This window comes from Phalacrocorax carbo, chromosome 12 (assembly GCF_963921805.1).
Source record: "Phalacrocorax carbo chromosome 12, bPhaCar2.1, whole genome shotgun sequence".
Classification (NCBI taxonomy): domain Eukaryota; kingdom Metazoa; phylum Chordata; class Aves; order Suliformes; family Phalacrocoracidae; genus Phalacrocorax; species Phalacrocorax carbo.
In genome coordinates this window covers 20827905-20847123 of record NC_087524.1, presented here as the reverse complement: position 1 = coordinate 20847123, position 19219 = coordinate 20827905, and the positions used below count along the sequence as shown (strand labels likewise).

Sequence of the window (19219 nt, the reverse complement as noted above, 5' to 3'; positions counted from 1 at the left end):
AGTGATCTGTCCCTGTCCTTATCTTGACCCACGAGCTTCTGGCTATATTTTCTCTCCCCTGTCCAGCCGAGGAGTGACAGAGCAGATTTGGTGGGTGCCCACCACAACCAGGCATATCTGGCCATCACCTGCTCAGGTACCTGAGTACAAAACACAGTTGTATTGTGAATATATTCTAGAGCAGCAGGGGCTGTGCCTCAGGAGACAAGTACAGACACCAGCTAGCTTACTCAGAGGGTTTTACCGAGGAAAGCTCTTGCAGCAGGCAATCATTTTACTCCAGGATTTTGCTCAATCGCATTTGCCTTGGTGCCAGCGCGGTGGCTTTGGGATCTTCTGCCTTTTTGTCCTTCAAGATGGACCCCACCAGTCACTGTTCCCGCTGACTGCTCGTGGGAAAGGACGCTGCTCCGGGGCGGCTGGCGGCAGCACGACATTCCAGCTCTCACTCCCATACTTACCAATACCTGCCTCTGCGTCAGGGCTCCGAAATCAATGACTATCTAGTGATGGAGCTCTCAGCTGAGAAGTTTTAGTCATTTTCTGAGAAGAAATCCAAACAACGTTTAAAAAAACAACCACCCAAACATGTTTTTTTTTTTCCAATAGCGCTGTAAAAAAGGTCAGAGCAGGAGAAGAATGAAATCAGAAGATGGAATAGCACAAATCCACCGCGCGGCAGCACCGGGTATGGATACACAGAACTTGTGATCGCGTCCCCCTCGCCTTCCCAAACAGTTGTTGCAATAATTTTGCAGTTCAGTTGAGCCTCAAATTTTTCATCTTCAGCTACAATAAAATGCATGATGCTGCATCCGATTTCCCTCATCCAGTCCAAGAGGCATGAACAAATCCCTATTTCAGTCACCACTCGCGATGCTGCCTTCAAAGCGACCAGAGGGAAAAGATCAGTTTCATTCTTAGTGTCCTATATTATGTTTATAATCATTTGTTTCAATTACAATTTACCTGTCTCAGAAGAAGTCGAGGCAACGCTGGTAATGTGTGGCCTGATCCTGCAACGCTGCCCATACATCTGCTTTGCGTGGGGCTTCATCGACTCCATTCGGGGCCAAGTGCGGCTCCAGGGTCTTGCCCCCTCAGATGCCAAGCTCCTCTGCAGTTAGACGTGGAAAACAGAAAATGAAAAGGACGTGAAAGCTTTGTGTGATGTACAAGGGTGCACCACAAAGGGGGTATCCAAGGAAAATCACAAATATTGGCACAACCGCCAGCCAACCACTCTGCTAAATCACCTTGCCTCCTGTCAGCTGTTGTTTTAAAATGAAAGATTTAAGTAAATATGGATTTTTTTTCCTCTTAAACCAACAGTAACCGTTGTTAAACATTGGGGTTGCAACAGAACAGGACATAGCTTGCAGTGGCTTCACCTTGAATTTCCCCGGCTGCGGCTGAGCGCCCTTGCCTGCGAGCCAGCTCGGAGCCAGCATCCCTCGGGAGGTGGCATCCCTCTGGAGCTGTGGGCAAAGCAACAAACCACCGTGGGATTTTTTTTTTTTCCACAAGTAAGAATGTGTTTGTAGCATAGAAAAATAAATTTATATGAAACGTTTGCAAATAAAAGCCTTCATTTTATATTTTTATGTATCTGGTTGCTTAAAGCAAACTAACTTGTATATAAATAGAAAAGAAATACTCACACACGCTACATTTAAAAACACAGGGCCTTGTGTAATTTTGTGTAGCAAAGGATTGCAAGCCTCTCTGCTGTCCCTCCGATTCATAACAAATCACTCCGATTTTTGTGTTTGACTGCTGTGCGGGGCCGGGTCGGTGTCAGTGGGGGCAGAGCCGGGAGGGTGCTGGTAGGGAAACATTTTCTCTGAGTCAGAGAAAACCAATCTCTTCTCTTTCTCCCAAGGCGTGTCATGTCAAAGTACGATTTTCATTACAAGATATAAGATTATTTTTTTTTTTAGGTAGTTGCGAGAAAAAGAGAGATGCAATCATACCACCGGCAGAGAATAGATTAGCTTCAAGGTGACAGGGAAGAAAAAGGCAAATTACGGTCTCACTTACAGAGCAATTCCCCCGGCCTCAGGAGAGTTTCAATGAGTTGAGGCACAAAAATTTGAGCTGAGTCACCTGAAACTAAATATAATTGAGTAAGATTGCTTAGAAAGGAACTACAGGCTATCCGTCACAGCTCTTAGTCTCTGTTACTTAGTATTTTTAAAGGTGTGGGTGCTCAGTTCATTTAAATTTCTCTCAAGTCAGCCAAAGGAGGAACCCTGAGCAGCAGCTGAAAATTTATTCCCTCAAAGTTAGACAAATATCAGTTCTTAAATATATATATATTTAAAACATATTTCATAGGGGACAAGTGGCACAGCTGGCGGCACAGGGCTGATGGCAGGAGGGCAGATTTTTACCTCAGTTTATTAAAAAATATCCTTGGACTATAAATACTTGGGCTATGATCTTTGTATGCCGTTAAGCAGCAAACAGAATTATTGGATTAAGAAACCTGTCGAGGTAGATCAGTCTAATAAAGTTTAGCCATATTGATATGGTTAAAATTTAACTGAAGTACTGGATGGAAACGAGAGACAGGTCTCTTGTTTCTTATTTCTTTAGAAGGGCTGAAAAGCTTCCCTTTGGTCTTCAGTGCTTAAATCGTGTTTTGACTGATTTCTGCTGTTACATACGTTAAGTACGTATGAAGCATATAAATTATTTATGAATAAAATGTATAAATTCTTAAAAGCAATGACAACAAAAGTTTCATTAAAGTCCAATTTGAAAAAAAAAAAATGCAAGACCATATCACACCAAAGAGCAGCCGTACATCTCAGAAGTCAAATGCATTGATTTCAAATGTGATTACTGCTTTAAAGGTTCGGATCGAGAAATCATAACGCTCGAACAATTACGGTACAACACCACTGCGTTGCAGAACAGCTGTTTTCTCCTCCCGAGAAATTCTTTGCCATTTCAAATTCAGAAAAATTTAGTCTCTCCAAGTCTTTGCAGTACGAAACAGTCAAGCTTTAGGAAGGCAGCTCAACAGGTTTATTTAGCAACGCTGTTAATATGGACTGCTTTCCAAAGATTAATTTAAAAAAATGCTAGGTCATCCAGAAGCATGGGTCCAATATAACATAGAATTATAACATTATATGTTATTATAACATTATAACTAATACAAATAAAAGCTTATGGAATCTCTTTTACTTTATCCTAACAATAGATTATTAATTTAGGTTTCATATTAATAGATTATTAATTTAGGTTTCATATTCCATGCAAACAAAATGGGGACGTGATGCCTAGTTTACCTTAAATTCTAGAAATGTTGCTTATTATTAAGACTGAAGTCATGTACATTCTGTCTGATGTCGTGTTGTTACTGTCTTTTGTCTTCATTTAGGTCAATTTGGGCAGAAGAAAAGAATATATTCTCTTGCTTTATAGTCCAGAAGAGATTTTCTTCAGTATTATTTCCTTTACATATCCACTACTTCATCGAAATTAATCCCTACTTCAGGTTTTTGTTTCTTCTCTGGCAAAAAAAAAAAAAAGGTCCAAAAAAAAGGGAAGGAGTTGCGTGAAATTAAATGGAATTTAATTAAGAATTAGAGCTCTTCCTTGGAAACTAATCTACTAACAGCAGATGGAATCTCCTTACCCCCAAAACCAGAGTGTTTTCACAAAGAGCATAAAGAATTTAAAAGAGGTCTTAAAAGAGATAACTGGCGAGCTGCTAAGGAATCTGGGAATTTGAACAGAGAAGGAACATTTTATTAATCTTTACCGTAACAAATTAGATACAGATTTAGCAAAAATACTTTCTGGCCTAGTTATCAGCTTTTTCAAGAGAAAATGCAAGAACAGGCCAGAAAAATTTTGTCAGGGTGTGAAAATTCTCCCAGAAGCCGTAAGGCGAGCTGGGAACCCAGGGCCCGCAGGCGTCGGGCTCCGGAACATGCCCCCAGAGCCGGGAGCTGAAAAGCTACGGGTCAGCGCGGCAACCGTAAATCGTCTGCCGGCGATTCCTCCCGGCCTTTGGCAGGCTGGTTTTGGTGTAACTGTGGCAACGCCTCTTTCCAGACCAAAGTTCAATTATTTTACATTTTTATTACCGCTGCTGCTTAAAGTTTACCAGGGTGACTGTCTGCTAGCACGGAGAGCAGGTCCCAGAGAGCAAGGAGGAGGAAACAACCTCATGCTAAGCAGGACTACACTGAAGAAAACACGCTGAATCGGTGGGAAAATGCCGTCCAGGAAAAAAACATCCATGTTTGCGTTTGCTTTTCTCACCTGCGTTTGCTCTTTCGTGATGATTTGCGTCGTTCTGGCGACCCAGCACTGGATAACTAGTAAAGTTGTCTTCTCTGGCACAAACTCCAGCGTTACGGTGAGCCTCACCTACGGACTTTTTAGCGGTACCTGTGAACAGTTCGTTGACGTGGGACTTCAGGTTTCTGAAAAGACTTTCCAAGGTGAGTGGTGTTATGCCTGGAAATGGATGGCGGCTTCTTGCTCGAGCAGGTGACGGGCGTAGGAGCTGTGGGTCATTCTCTTATCCATCTGCGACTATAAAACTTGGAGAGAACAAGAGTATCTGTAAACCAGTCTGGGGGTTTAAGTGGTATAAGATAAGACCCAAAAAAAGCACAGAAACGCTGCAGCATTCTTGCCAATAACAACTTCTTCTAATTAGCTGCGATCTTAGCCTACATCTTGGAAGAAGGAGAAAATACAGAATAGGAACTTTATGTAAATTGATTTTAATTTCCAGAAGCTTTCAGTGAGGAACAGAAAAGCAACATTCAATTACCATTTTATTAAAGGATTACAAACCTAATTCAGCTTCCAGAATTAAAAAAAAAAAAATTTCATTATGTTAAATTAATTGTTTGATTTAAAACATTTTGCCACCTACTATCAAATTAGGATCATTTTATAGAAGGCGGCTGCTGAAGGGAAAAAAGAACAAAACATGTAAAACAATAATTTAGATAAATATGGTGTTTATAAGTGTGCTGGACCTACATGTTAATGACAATATTCCTTTTATTTCTTCTTTTAAGGGCACCTCATTCCATTTTTAAACTATATTATCAAACTTAACTGTTCGGTTAGTATTTTCAAAACTTAGGCTTGCTCATGTCTGTTTTTCTTATGCTAAACTCTGAAATATGGGTTACAACACAGCTTGTCATCTTTTACGAGGCCTTTCGTCCCTCACCCAATGCACGGCGTTCAGGTGACTCCTCATCATCATGACTTACCAAAAAAACTCCGAGATGAGAGTTGGAAACTCGGTTATTAGAATAACATTTCAGCAAATACCCGGTAGATTCAAGTTAAACTGTTTCTTACATTGATGTAACAGATCTTACCTTTTGTACATCTGCAGTTCTTGGTATTTAACCTCAATGGCTGAATTGTTACAGAAGACAAAGAATGAAAATGGTTAAATAATTACGGAGGACAGAAGAACTAAGAGATAAGGGAGGAGGGATACTACATGGGAATGAAGCAAAGTTAAAAATCAGGGGAAGAGCAGGAGGGGTTTTACCTAGAGTCACCTTAGAGAAAGTTAGGACAAGCATGAAAAATCCTAGTATGAGACACACAACATGAGAGAAACCAAACCAGAAACAAGAAATTGTAGGTACCAAGAACGGACCATAGGCTCAATACTGATTTCACACGGTTCAGCAAAGATTTACTTAACTCTGTGCACAAGTAGCTCTACTAATGTGAAGAAAAGCATTCACAAAGCCCAAAGGTAGATAAGCCTGAAAGCCGTTGCAAGGATCAAGGATTTGCACTGATTCGATGTATCTTGCCACCTCACCGAGGTCAAAGCCGTGATGCTGATATACACATGTGGAAGTGAAAAAAAGCCAGTCAAAAGAAACCTGATGAAAATTTGGGAGAGTAGGTCAAACAATTTTGAAATAAGGGATGTACTTTAAGAATTTTTTTCTGTTTTGGTAGGCTGTTGTAAGATGTCCCATCACAGAGAAGCCGCCAAGGTAGGGCTCAGCAGACCTAAGCCTCCAGGTGGTTCCCATCTCCTGGCTCTCTCCCACCTTAATTTAGGACAGAAATTGTACCTGTACAAACAGGCACCCGAATTACCACAATGACAAAACTTTACCACACTAGCCAGTTCACGTTATGGCAACTACATTGGCATGAAGAAGCTGGACACAGCCGTGTTCTTAACCAAGCAGAGAGTGTATATCGAGATCCTTACATAACAAAATCACAAGCCGTTCAAACCAGCTTATTCACAGTCCTATCAGAATAATCAAAGTAAATTTTATAAGAGTAAACATACATTTACAAAAATAGTTTATGTATGATTATATCTCCCCACGGCAGTTGGCTCAAGCCCCAAGCCTTGCGCCGTGTGGGCAGACTCCTGCCGATTTTAATAGGGCTCCGTGCGAAACCAGGAGTCCACCCACGGAGAGCGGATTGCGGGGCGAGGACGCAATCTGGCAGGAATCTGGGGCATGTGCCTTGCCTTTGTCTGCACAGCAGCTAACACAGCCCCGTCCCAGGGCCTGGGCACGACTGACGCGCAGGTTTTAATGACGATTAACGACAAGCACTCGTGGAACGCTTGCGTCAGTAAAGGATTTCAGTCCTTTGCATGGTCTACGTGCATTTTGCTGTTGGTGGTGGTCATTCCCCCCACCAGATATAGGGTTTTGTGCCCATCATTGACAAAACAACATCTCAATTCTCACATTTAAGCCATTTAGGGATGAACAAAACAAGTGAGCTTCAGGAGCTGCTAGGTGCCTTCAGCAGCTGCCGAAAGTCATGCTTTATGAATAGTTTAGATACGGATTTGCCCACATCCTTCTCTAGCTCAGCTGAGCATATATCCAAGATGAAATGAACTGATTTTAAATGAATTCTTAAGCTCTATACCTGGCATGATTGTCACATTTTATATTAAGTATCATCCATACATTCCTGAAATAGAAGAAAGACTTCACATAATTGCAAACATACTATTTTTAAATTCAAATAATTAGGTCCTCCTAAGACAGCAGATGCCTTTTGTTTGATGTTATCCTTAAGTAAATGGGTTGCCTGTGCTATGGAGAAATGAAATGCTCTGCTTTCTCCACTCTAACATTTCAGACCACAGTAAGAAGAGTTATAAACGTCCTTTTAAACCACAGCGTGATCCGGCACTCAGCAAGTTTGGCCCGGCAGGGGGTCTCTGCTGCGCACCCCGAGTGTGTTTCTCAAATGGCATTTTCATATTTGAGCGTGAGAAAAGAATGGAAATAATAAAAGAGTAAATCAGAGACAATAGCTTGGGGGTAACAGGGTACTTGTTAGCAATAGCTCAGGTTGGCATTTACTAATGGCCATAAAAAAGCAAGTTATTAAGAGCCTTTACAAAGGCCATAACTTATTCTTTTAGAAACCACAATGTTAAAAGACATTTCCAAGTGTAAAGATGAAAGGCAAACAAAGGAATATGGTTTCTGAAAGTGTACAGTGCACGAACTGCCTGGTCAGGGCAGCCTCTGTAGCAGACTGCCATGAACGACCTTAATGGAGCAATAAATCAATACGGCTACTTCGGAGGCCCTGGGGATGAGCAAAATGACCTGGCAGAATGTAAAAGTTATTTAATAACTTAAATCCTTGGAGTCTTCATTAGCTGTTTTAATGATTTGTCTTAGAAAGGAACCACTTATGAATATAATAGTCTGTGAAAGAGCTTGTTTACAGCCTTGCTTGTTTCCAAGGCAAACACAAAAATTGTGAGCAAGGTGCAGGAAGAGCCAAGCCCAGAGAGTCCTGTAAAGTCAGGATTTAGCTGACACTTGGCGACCAGCAAGGCCAAGGGCACACAAGGAAATCTGCTATAGCAGAGAGGATGCCATTTACTTTCAAACTACATAACAAATGCTTGAAAATTGATGGAGCATCATTAATGCTATCATCCGTTTCCACATGTGCCCTGGGATCCCCTGGAAAGCAGAAATCTAGGCTGAACTCTACTTTGGTTTGCTTGGCTTTTTTTGTTTGTTTTTTAAATGAATGATTCTTTATGTGTTGTAAGAGATCATAGACCTCATAAAACCTGCCAGATCAACACTACTTAAAAAAAGACCTCCGGGCTGGCAGCTGGACAACATTCACACTCAGATCAGTAGCAGAAAGGTTGGACTAGATGATCCCTGAGGTCCCTTCCAACCTGTGATTCCGTGAAATTCTATCCAACCATGCAAGAGTTAAAGATGAAAAAATAGAGAAGATACAGGAAATTAAGGAGAGACGTGGCAAGGCAAAAACCTCTGCTTTCATCCTGGAATTAGCTTATTTAACACTGATGCAGAGGATATCCAGCTGTGGGTTCCTATCGATGCCATTCGAGTAGATCAGCTACTGTGGATTCCTTCAGTTTGCACAGACTCCTTTATTTAGGAAAAAAAAGGCTGCCGCCACAGAAACAGTGTTTTCCTCAAAACCTTTAGTCTTGTCCTGTCGCAGGCGTTCTTGCAACAGGCAGAGCCCGACAAAATTACATCCCCTAAACTGCAGATCACTGTCAGAGACAAACAAGATCTATTAGGGGGTGCAATAGGTGTAGCCAGCCGATTCTGGAGATGTTCCGAGTGATAAAATTAAGTGAGGCTGCCAGAGGGAAATTACACAAACCTGTCTGGTTTGGCTCCAGACTTATTTCTTGAACTAGGCAATGCCCAAGCAGCAAGGCTGCTTCAGCGCGAGCGCATGGTACCGCCGGTGCCGTGCTCGCTTCCATTTAATTGAGTGACGGCTCCCGAATGCCTGCCTTTCCTATTCTTTGAGGAGAATTGCTTAAATTTACAACTGATTTCCATAACACACCCTTTACCTGCCATTTCCTCAAACAGAAATTAACTTCTACCAGGAATATTACATAAAATGAAGAGAAGCTCTCCTTTTCATTTATTTCCAATAGCTCTTCTTTTTGTTATGAGTGTTTATTTTCTTTTTATGGGGTTTTTACTATTTTTTGCTGCTATGATTTTGTCAATGTATGCACTAACTGAATACCCTGCAGTAATGGCTTTGTATTAAAAGCAGCATAGAAAGGAAGCTTTCCTACAGATGGCTGTCTATCACAACACCCATTTGAATAGAGCTTGAAAAACATTGTTGTCGTATTTGCTACAGGGTAAGGCAGCCACAGGCACACTGTAGCTGCCTTTTCAATCTTTAAATTGAAAGGAGGAAAATAATGTATTTTAACACAGCTATACTGCAATTACACTTTGAGTATATTGCATTCACATTTGTGCCTCGTAATCAGCAACGTATCAAATAACTAGAAGGATTTAGGCAGAAAAAACAATAAAATTTATCACAGTCTGGATGGATTGACTGCAAGTGCCATGTATATGTGGCCAGGAACGCACATAGCTACAGAAACGACACCAGGCAACAGTCTGCAGTAAGCTGGAGCAAAAAGGAAAGGCGGCAGGATGCTCGATGTTAAGATGCATGGCCCCTTGACACGTGGCCTCAGGACCGGAGACCTTGAGAGCAGGAGGCCAAGGCAGGGCTGAGCTGGCCCCTCGGGAGCCCACGTTCACCCCTCCTCGCCAAGCCCAAGGCCACCAGCCGCAGGCACGAAGTGCAGCCCTTCGGGAGCCACAGCACTCTGTGCACCTGGTCCTCCTGGTGACAGCAAAGCAGGAGTTGCTCCTGTCTTTTAAAAGAAGGGACTAAGTACTGCCTCCATCAATTTTTTTTCCTCCAGGACATGGAAAGACACAGATCTAGTCAGGATACGAACACCAGTTCAACCATGCCTTGTTTGTCGGTGAACGACCATGCTCAGTTACGTTTGTCCTATAAAAGCCCCTGACCCTTCCAGGCAAACTGGGCTTTCAGAAGCTGGTCCCCGTGTCACATTTATTCCATACGAGGGGGGCCGCTGCTATATTAAAAGGAAATAATCTACAATTGGAGCCAAGTTTTAAATCGGGCATCTGTAAAAGTTGCCAGACATCTCCAGACCGATGGGCAGAGGAACACCTAGTCTTCTGATCTGACTTGGGCAAAAAGTTTCTGCCTAGCCTTGTCAAGAAGAAATATTTACAGGCATATTAAGGAATAGAAGTTTACTACCCAACGCTATACCCGGGAAGTTTGTGTGCCTGCAGGAGTGGCAGACGTGCACTTATTTCAGGCTAATGTGCCTTCATCCCATTTTGGATTTGGGGTCATGTGTTGTGTTCAAACCTACTGATCTTTCTACATCCTGATCCTTACAGATCAGCCAAATCTCTGGTTATTAGCTGGTAATTGCAACCATGTCAGTAAGTGATAAAAGGTTGTCTGAGCCCACCGGACTGTGCTGGGAAGGCTGATTCTCAATGCTGAGCCGCTCTATTTCAGTTGCAGATAACCTGAGAAACAGCAAGGCGAAAAGCATGATCACTGCCGTTGTCGTGACTCTGGTTCTCAGTTTACTGAGCTCCCTTCTGAGTTCTGGATTTACCTGCACTAACGCCGTCAGTAATCCCTACCAGACGTTCTTGGGACCCACCGGAGTCTATACCTGGAATTCCTTATGCGGTGAGTAACGTGCCCCATGCTGCCCACTTTCTGCCCACCATACAGGTGAATACCGTATCCTCATCAATTCCAAGATTAATAAATATTTGTCTATAAAAGGAAACACTTGGAAGAGTATTCGGTTCAATCAGTTTTGGTTTTTAACCACGTCCGCTGGGATAGCTGAAAACTATCTTTTAAGTACCAGTAAAATAGTATTATTTACTTGAAGCGGTGTCACCCGTCAGTAGCGCTCACCGGCAGCAAAAGTGGTAACAAAAGAGCCCCAACAGGTGTCACATCACTTCATGCGTGATGCACATCGAGAAGAACAGGGTAAGCCGACAAACACAGCATGAAACTGTAGCAGAAAAGCATGCACTGGATGTGGCTACAGCACAATTTGTAGCCTCGGGTCACTATTTTATAGTATTTGTAGCATATTTTTTGCTGGGTTACCTCCATGCCAAATTAGGCCTCTAAGGTCTAATCTATAGGATGGGCTCTAGCTTCGTTTCTGAAAAATGTGTTGAATTGAATACATCCACAGCAGCATTAACATGGGGGTGGGGGGTGGCAGTTAGGAGGACCGAGTCAAGGCAAAATTTATTTCCTTCCCTAAAAAGCGCTTTCACAGATCAAAATAAGGTTTAAGATTCCCCAAGGAGAGTTGTTAGAGACCTGAACTCTGTCAAACAGCTCCCTGGAGGGGTAACCTCTCGTTCACCCGGTAGTTTTGAGCCTGGCTGCTCCTAACGTACCTTGCTACCCTCTTCGTCTTGCTATGGTAATGACTTCAGCTCTCACACTCAATTTGTCTCAAGAGGATTATGCGTTCCTCTAATACTAGGTTTGCACTCAGAAAATTTTCTTTAAAGACATCTGATTGCAGAGTGCTTCAGCATCGGCATTTTCTCCTTCAAAAGCCCTCCAAGTCCCACTCTCACGAAGTGGGAGCTTGCCTTCCCGTGAGCAGTGTCCTGCCCTGGGGCCGCACTCTCTGAGCTGCCTTTGCCAAAACCAGACCTCGGTGGAAAGGGAATTGCATAGATAAATGTAGTCTTAATCACAGCAAGTACAGCTGGGGGTGGGAAACCCACCCCTTTTTCTCCAGCCGTGGCTAGCACGACGTGTAAAGACAGATGCTGAAAGAGCTGTGGGTGCCTTGAAACACTATAAGAGAAGTGAGCAAAAGCCTAGATTAAACAATTACTCAACTTTTGAGACAAGATCATTGTCTTATCACATGAGAAAGTTGGTTTCCCCGAGCCCAGCACCCATTAAGCATCCAGGGCCTGCAAGCTTTGACTTGAAATGAAAGGAACAAGGGCTTGCCAAAATAAATATTAGCGAGGAAGTAAACCCCCATGTTGACTGAGGACTGTGGTTACTTTTTACAGCTCTCTAAGTGCCATGACCTGGAAGTCTATTTTGCCATGGGCATATTTTTTATGAAAACCCATGCATCATTTGTTGTGATTGTATCCTGAAGGTTCCTAATTCCCCTACCAGGTGACCTGAAAGTCCAATGTCCTCCTGCAAAACACTTCAACCTGGTTCAGGGGGACCATCTGTAGAATGGCGTACCTAGAAGGAAGGAATAGAAATGTTTTCACCGATGCCCAGATATACCTGTTAGCACTATGCAAGCAGAGATGTAAAAGCATTATTTAGCTCAAGTAACAGAACTCCACTTACATGCAGAAGGCTACAGGAAATGGATACAGATCTAATAAGACATCTCATTCTGGCTCATCACAGTCAGTGAATAATTTGGGTTGGAAAGAACGTGTGTTCTCCAAGTCTCAGCTCTTGAGCAAAGCTGGGCCAACCCTGACCGCAGACCAGATTGCTCAGGGTTTTATCCAGTTGTGATACCGCACATCTCATTAATTTGGGCTCTTATCAAATAGGCATTCTGCAAATTGCCCTAGGGGTGAATATGTTGTACTCATCAGTGCTAAATTCAATGAAAAAAATTACATTAAATGGCCTTATCTAAGAATAGTCAGTTAGAATCCATTCATTTCAGCATAAGATTAGTTACCACTGTCAAAACACCTGGCAGATACTATTAGGCGGGACGAAAGTTCTTTAAACACCCTTATATTTTACTAATGAAAAATATTAGATTAATCTTTGTCCTAGTTCAGGTATTCTAACCAATTTAAGCAGACTATTTACAAGTAGCTACATAAATAATGCTACCATTCCACCTCTAGCATTTGTATTTATATTTTCCAGGAATCTTCATGCTTCTAGCCATGATACTTTTTCCTGTGAACATAGAAGAAAACAGCCTGTCTATAGAATTGGCCCGTGGATGTTTTTCTTTTCTGCAAACACATATCAAATCTACACACACTTACGGGTATTCATACTGGATCATGCTGCTCGTCATTATTCTGAACACAGCTTCTATCACCATCATATGTTTCTATGCCCATGCAAGATATTCTAAGAAGAAAGAACAGGAAAGACCCATGGAAAACACACCAAAAGATGTCATTCTGTTTTAAGGATGCCACTGAAAAGAGGACGTAAAGGAAAGTGACTCTTAGCGTGGACAATCATGGCCGATCACGTCCATTCAAATTGAAGTTGTGTGTATAGTTCAATTAACAAAATAGCCTATTATGTCTTCACAGCAATTTGATTTTATCTTTATGTTAGGTATTAGTGTAATATTTATAAGTTTTCATTGGTAAACATGCTGCCTAAACACCTCCGAGTAGATGTGGCCCAAAGTGCACGATGCCAGCCCTGTCCTGCAGGACCAGACCTCACACCCCTTACGGCTCTGCTCTTCCCCGGACGGGTCGCTGTGAAAACGCACTCCTGGAAGGGTTCCTCCTCTCCAACCACTGCCTTTCCAAGAGAACTGCCACCTTCTTGCCCACACAATGCAAAGGGGCTGGTTCGACCTCCATTTTCTGGATTTTCAGGACCACGGGACAGACCCGCAGCGGCCACCCTGGCGTTCCACAGGGGTGCACCAACATCGGCACCTACGAGTGCATTTCTGCTTCTCCCATTGGGTCTGAATGGGAAGATCAAAGACGTCGTTTTGGCTGTGTAATTTGGGATCTCGAGGGGCAGAATTAGTGCAAACGCCAGGAACCCTTTGGGATGATGAGAAATGGGCCCTAAGGTAGAGGTGCTTCATTTCGTCCTGCAATTCTTACTGCTGTCCTTTCCCTGCTTCGGGATTTTCTCCCACCGGTCCCCTATGGCACTGGCCCCGGTGACCACGGGCTGCTGTTGATGAACAGGAGTGTGAGCACTTGGACAAACTCGCTTGTGGTCAGCACCTTCACATCAAACCTCCCAAGAGCAACAGCACTGCCCCTGTCCGTGCTTCCTGCGCTCGGTGCTTTCGGCCACGGCTGGGGTGACAGACAGGGCAGCAACAGCAAGAGGATGGGCTACAGCCTACAGAAGACAGCTTAGGAGCCCAGTATCTGCAAGTTGGAACATCAGCAAAATCCTGTTTCAGGCTATGTATAGACCCTTGACTACTGTCAACAGCAAATGGCAAAGCCAGAAGTTGAGCGGGTATGGCCGGCCGCTTTCCCACCCGCTACGCCAGACTGCCATTTGCCCTGACACAAAAGCCAAATAATGGGCTTTATTAGTGATGATTTACAGCCGATACCATCCCTATGCCCAGTGTAATTAGCATTTAATATGCACACAAAGACACACAGCTGTAGAGCTTCACAGACGTGGGGAGCTCCCTTCCCGCCCCCCACAGGGGAAGGTTAGCAGGCGAATGTGACCTTGTGACAGATGCCATTGCACAAAATCACGCTTGGTGCACATGCCCCAGAAGTGCACTGTGCAAAACGGTGGTCAGCAGCTTCTGCTCCTTTGCTCCTCACCTCTGCAGCTAGGAGAGCAGGGTTTCCCTTTACAATATGATTTTCACAGTCATGTTTGATAGCTGTGCTATGATACAAGAGATGCTCACGGAGGGGAAAAAAAGGCATTTCTGAAGAGGGGATGAAAAGGTACAAGAGGTAACTTCTCACTATTTATATTTAAAAAAAAAGTTTCAGGATTAAAGTGCCCAGTACTTTATGCAGCGGTGCTCTTGCAAAGGAATCAGAGCTTCTCCATCCTGCTTGAGCATTTGACTACAAGTATGAGAGCAGAGTGGGGGAAAAAAAAATAAAAGGTTTCTAAGACTTGAGGGGCAGCATAGGTCAGCAAAAGAAGAGATGTTATCTGCTCTCCACTGCTGACAAGAACCATGCTTAGAACCGCTTTTCAGCGCTGTAAACATTGCAGTTAAGCCCTCAGATACTGTGCACCCGCGAGCTAAGGTGGCGGAAAGCCAAACATTTGCCAGTTTTGCTTTGGCTGCAAAAATTTTCACACAGTTTCAGCATGCATCTGTCACTGTTGTACTCAGCCAGCATCCATCACACAATACAATTACACTTATATCAGGCACTTGCTTTCAGAGAAATAAAATTGTCGTAATAGAATAACACCGGAGGAACAGGGGCTCCTGCTTTGGAAAGCAGCGGTTTACCATTACTTGGGCATTTCTAGTGCACTGAAGTACTAATTTCCATGGAAGAGCCAAAAGAGGAAAAAAATTCTACTTTCGTGTGTCTGTTTGAACCACCTGGCTCTGTTAAAAATCAGTCTGGAAGTCTCAAGGGACCTTATGCTCGCCTGCTGACACGTACGGCTGCGAAGCAGCAGAGGCACGTGTCACCAGAAAGTCGCTGGGTAGTGAGAGCTCACCTGCTTTGATGTGAGCTACAGATCAAAGTCATTACAACACTAAAAAGAAAAAAATCTAATTTAAATAGTAGTTAAAGTTGTAGGTGGCTAACAAGGCTACCCTAATATTCTTAGTCTGAACGTTTTCTTTCAAATCAAAGACAGGATTTCCCTTCTCAAGCTCAGAATGAGCTCCTCTGCCCTACGCTACATACTTTCCGCTTCATGCAACGGTGCCGGCCTGGCAGATGCTGCTGATGGAGGTTTAGCAGGCGGCGACGAGGCTGAGGAAGGCGGCGGCTTCCCGCGGTACCCAGCCCCGGTGCCCCAGGGAGCAGCGCCCGCATCCCTGCACGGACGAACCCACCCAACCTCGGCCAGGCTGCGGGGAAGCACGGGGAGAGCGGCTGCGAGAGGCAAGTGATGCGATGCAAGGGGGAGAGGAGGATGCAGGAAATCGGTGCGAACTTCTCTCCTTGTTTTCCCCCAAAATGCCACGACAGCCCTGTAAAGTGGTAGCAAAGCGTTGTGTGCCACGGGGATTGTTATATTTTATAAGGTCTGTTATCAGGGAACTGCCTGGATTTGAAGGGCCTGCTCCAAGTTAAATTACAAAACATGAGAGCTCTGGAATTACTTGTCTCCCAAAAAGAGAGCTGATTGCCCAGGAGCCATCCAGGACAGGGCTGGCCCTGGCAGGCAAGTTTTGGGGATGAAGAAACAAGAAGCCAAACACTCCAGGAACCCATTCCCTGAATCAAAAGCTCAGTAAGGGCTTGTGTATCTGGGTTCCAGCCACTTCTACCAGAGGAAGAAAAAGGAGAAAGAAAAAAAAAAAAAAGGATGCAACATAATCCAACCTTGTATTTAGCTTTTAGGATATCAAAAAGGAATCGGTCTGGCTTTTGCTTACCAGACAGCCTTTGAAATGAATGGAGCTGTGTTCAGTACACTTATCCTCTTAATGAGGACAAATTCTGGCAGTTTACCCTTAGGTAAAAAGGAAAAAAGCTTGCACTGTCAGCTTGATGCACTCTTGAAAGAAAAATCAAGCTCCCATCTTATCTAAACCCAGGGTAATTTTACACATTCATCACTTGCCAGTAGTTGAAGCACGTTGCTTTTCACCAGGAGCTGTGTCTGATCAGGTCAAGGGAAGGATCCAGGCTGAAACCAGCCGAAAGATGAATCCTCCCTTGCAGCAGCTGAGGTCCCAGCTCCGAGCGCGCCAGGGCAGGGGCAGATGCGTGCAAAGTGCTCCCTTGCCTTGCGCCTCGGGTCTGAAGGTGGCCGGGGTCAGAGAGGACGGAGCTGGAGCCCTGCGCCGACGCGCAGCTCTGGGCAGCAGCACCCACCGCGCACCTTGGTGGAGAGCCAAGCCCTGCGGCCAGGCGTTTCCAGCACCCTTGGCACTGCACGCAGAGCCGAGCGGGATGAATTCTGCATGCTCCACGCTCTCCATGGCTCACCGCAGCTATTGCAAGGCCCTGCCAGGAGTTTGGCAGCTGGAGAGGAACAAGAGGAGGATTATGAAGCAAGGCAGCCAGTGGCCCCCCTCTGCCCCCACTCTGATGGGCATGAAATGGCTCTTTTCCTTCTTTTTCCCCTGAAGGAGAAAACCAGGGCAGCCCCTTGCTCCAAATCCACGCTGAGCTATCCATAATGGTTGCTCTGACTAAATAAGTGACTTGGACGCTTCTACCAAAAGCAATCATGATGGAACTAACATATTTTAAAATAATCATATATAGCATTATTTGATAATACATTCTCACCTCAGAAGCTCTGGTTCCTATTTATGCAAGATCTATTTTAGCTTCATGGTTCACCTGAAGAGTTTCACACTGGATAAAAGTTCAACAGCTGTAGAAATGCTGAATAAAGGCAGCTTTTTCTTTGAAAACACAGAAGATCCTCAATGCCTGGTAAATTATCAGTTACCTTAATGTTTAGCAGCAGCTGAAAACATTTAATAAGACACATTACAAACCTCACAGCAGGCAAAAGCAATAATTTTTGATGCAGGCATATCTACTTGACAGCACAGCAGAAGCTAGTTAACTTCACCATTATAGGAAAAAGAGCCAGCACAGCTCTGCTGTTACCCACAGGCAAAGAGACTTAGTCAATAAAACCAATCCCTGTCCCCCAGGAGCTATTCTGCTAAAGAGTCATCCAGCTCCTGCTATTTAAAAATCTCTGCTGGTAGGAGAACTGCCAGAATTAACAATCGATGTTCTAAATCAAGCGCAGTATCGCCGACACGGTAATGATTATAGGAGTATCAGAGAATTAAAAATCACTATTACTCTGGCAGCCCTGTGGGAGGTTTGGACGGTGGATGAACTGGAGGAGAGCCTGAAGCCAGGATCACCACGGGGCAGCACCCCCCACCCCGTGACATTAGCTTTTGTCACGTTGACTGGGTGCAAAATGCAGGATTGCAGCTTCTTTAAGAGGGACAGCTACTCGAACGTAAGGCAGCTCAAGGAATTATGGCATGAAAGCACACAAGAGAGCTTTAGGTTGGCACACGTGTGAGTGTTTTGTTCTCAGTATGAGACCCCGACGCTGTACCAAGTTCCCAATACTCACTGACTTAGCAGCTGAACTTTGTACTACTCGAGTACCTTCCTTTGCACGAGCTCACCTGACACTCCAGCCTGCCATAAAGCTACACTGTGTAAAATGGTGCTGTTTTGTCACACCCGAGGAAAAATATGGCGGTACGATGCGATATAGGACAGCAGACGTCCTGCCTTTGAAGCGGGCCCATCGACAGCTCCTCCCTGCCTCTCCACCTCCCTCCTGTTAAAACCTTTGCTTTAAAACCATGACTTAGATTTCAAAAGCTCGGAAGGTGGCACTGGAACCACTGGTGCTGGGAGAGCACGGGAGCAGGAGGCGCTGCGAGCCGGCGTACGGCGTGCCTCCGGCAGCCACGGAAGCTGCAGCGGTGCCCTACCTCATGGCAGCCACGTCCCAGCCAGTGCATTTGTTAGGCTGAGCTAAAATATGGGGTTCTTAGGTAAAGAATTTCAGCAATTTCAGCAGTGCTGGTGAAGCACGTGATAACGCTGCTCCCGTGTGAGTAACGGAGGCCCCAGCAGTCAGATCTCAGGGGAGTTTCCTCCTTGGAGTCCCACATGGAGCACAGGTCAACCTCATGTACGAGAAGCTCTAAAAGCTGCTCTCAACAGCATCCTGAACGCTTATGATTTTGTGAGGCTTTACCACGTGCATCTTTTGTCCCACACGTGGAGTGGGGTTTCATCAGGTGGTTTTGCTGGCAGCGCTTCCACCAGGTAACTACTCCCTACGGGCCCCTCAAAGAGCACACAGAGCGTGGCATGGGATGCACGCAGCGTTTCACGCCACGCCTCGGCGGGTGAGGTTGTTCTGGAAGGGAGCACTGCTGCAGACACATCCCAGAGAAATCCCTGCTTGGAAAAATTTACTGCAAGGTTAGAAACACATTTTGTATCCTAAGTTTAAGCATCCTCTTTCTGGGTAATTTTTGCATCAATGTTTCTAGGTGGGCTTCTTATTTACTCTCCTTTAGAGTGGGCACAAGCTAGTAGTCACATTTCAGGGATCATCTCTCTTCTGTCTACTCATTTATCTTTTAAAAGCAATCTAGATAAGCACTGCAATGGCGTTCAGAGAGGATCCTTTTAAAGTTATCTTTTGGAGAGAATGTTGCAGTACATCCTGTTATCACTGCAAAGCAGCACTCGGGGAGGGGGGAGCAGCTTCCCAGAGGAAAACCAGGAGGAAGGATTGGGTCTGTGCACGTTGTCTTAGCTGCGTAATAGGGATGGAGGCCTTTTCAAAATTAGATGAGATCAGTGACAAAACTTAGTTCAAAGAAAAAAAGCGTGCTTATAAAACGGAGTCCAAACAGGCAGCGAGACAGACCTTCCTGCTC

At 44.4% G+C, this 19219-nt stretch overlaps 1 protein-coding gene across 1 annotated transcript; it reads left to right on the top strand.

Moving 5' to 3' along the window:
* Nucleotides 1–4055: 4055 nt before the first annotated feature.
* CLRN3 (clarin 3) lies at nt 4056–16599 on the top strand. Its single transcript, XM_009505099.2, has 3 exons — nt 4056–4463; nt 10399–10578; nt 12802–16599. Exons 1-3 carry the CDS (start codon nt 4235–4237, stop codon nt 13074–13076), a joined length of 684 nt encoding a protein of 227 aa, XP_009503394.1. The 5' UTR covers nt 4056–4234; the 3' UTR covers nt 13077–16599.
* Nucleotides 16600–19219: the final 2620 nt, after the last annotated feature.

Coding starts and splice junctions, on each gene's coding strand:
- CLRN3 (XM_009505099.2), top strand. CDS start 4,235: ATGCCGTCCAGGAAAAAAACATCCATGTTTGCGTTTGCTTTTCTCACC. Junction 4,464..10,398: donor TTCTGAAAAGACTTTCCAAG/GTGAGTGGTGTT, acceptor GCTCTATTTCAG/TTGCAGATAACCTGAGAAAC. Junction 10,579..12,801: donor TACCTGGAATTCCTTATGCG/GTGAGTAACGTG, acceptor TATATTTTCCAG/GAATCTTCATGCTTCTAGCC.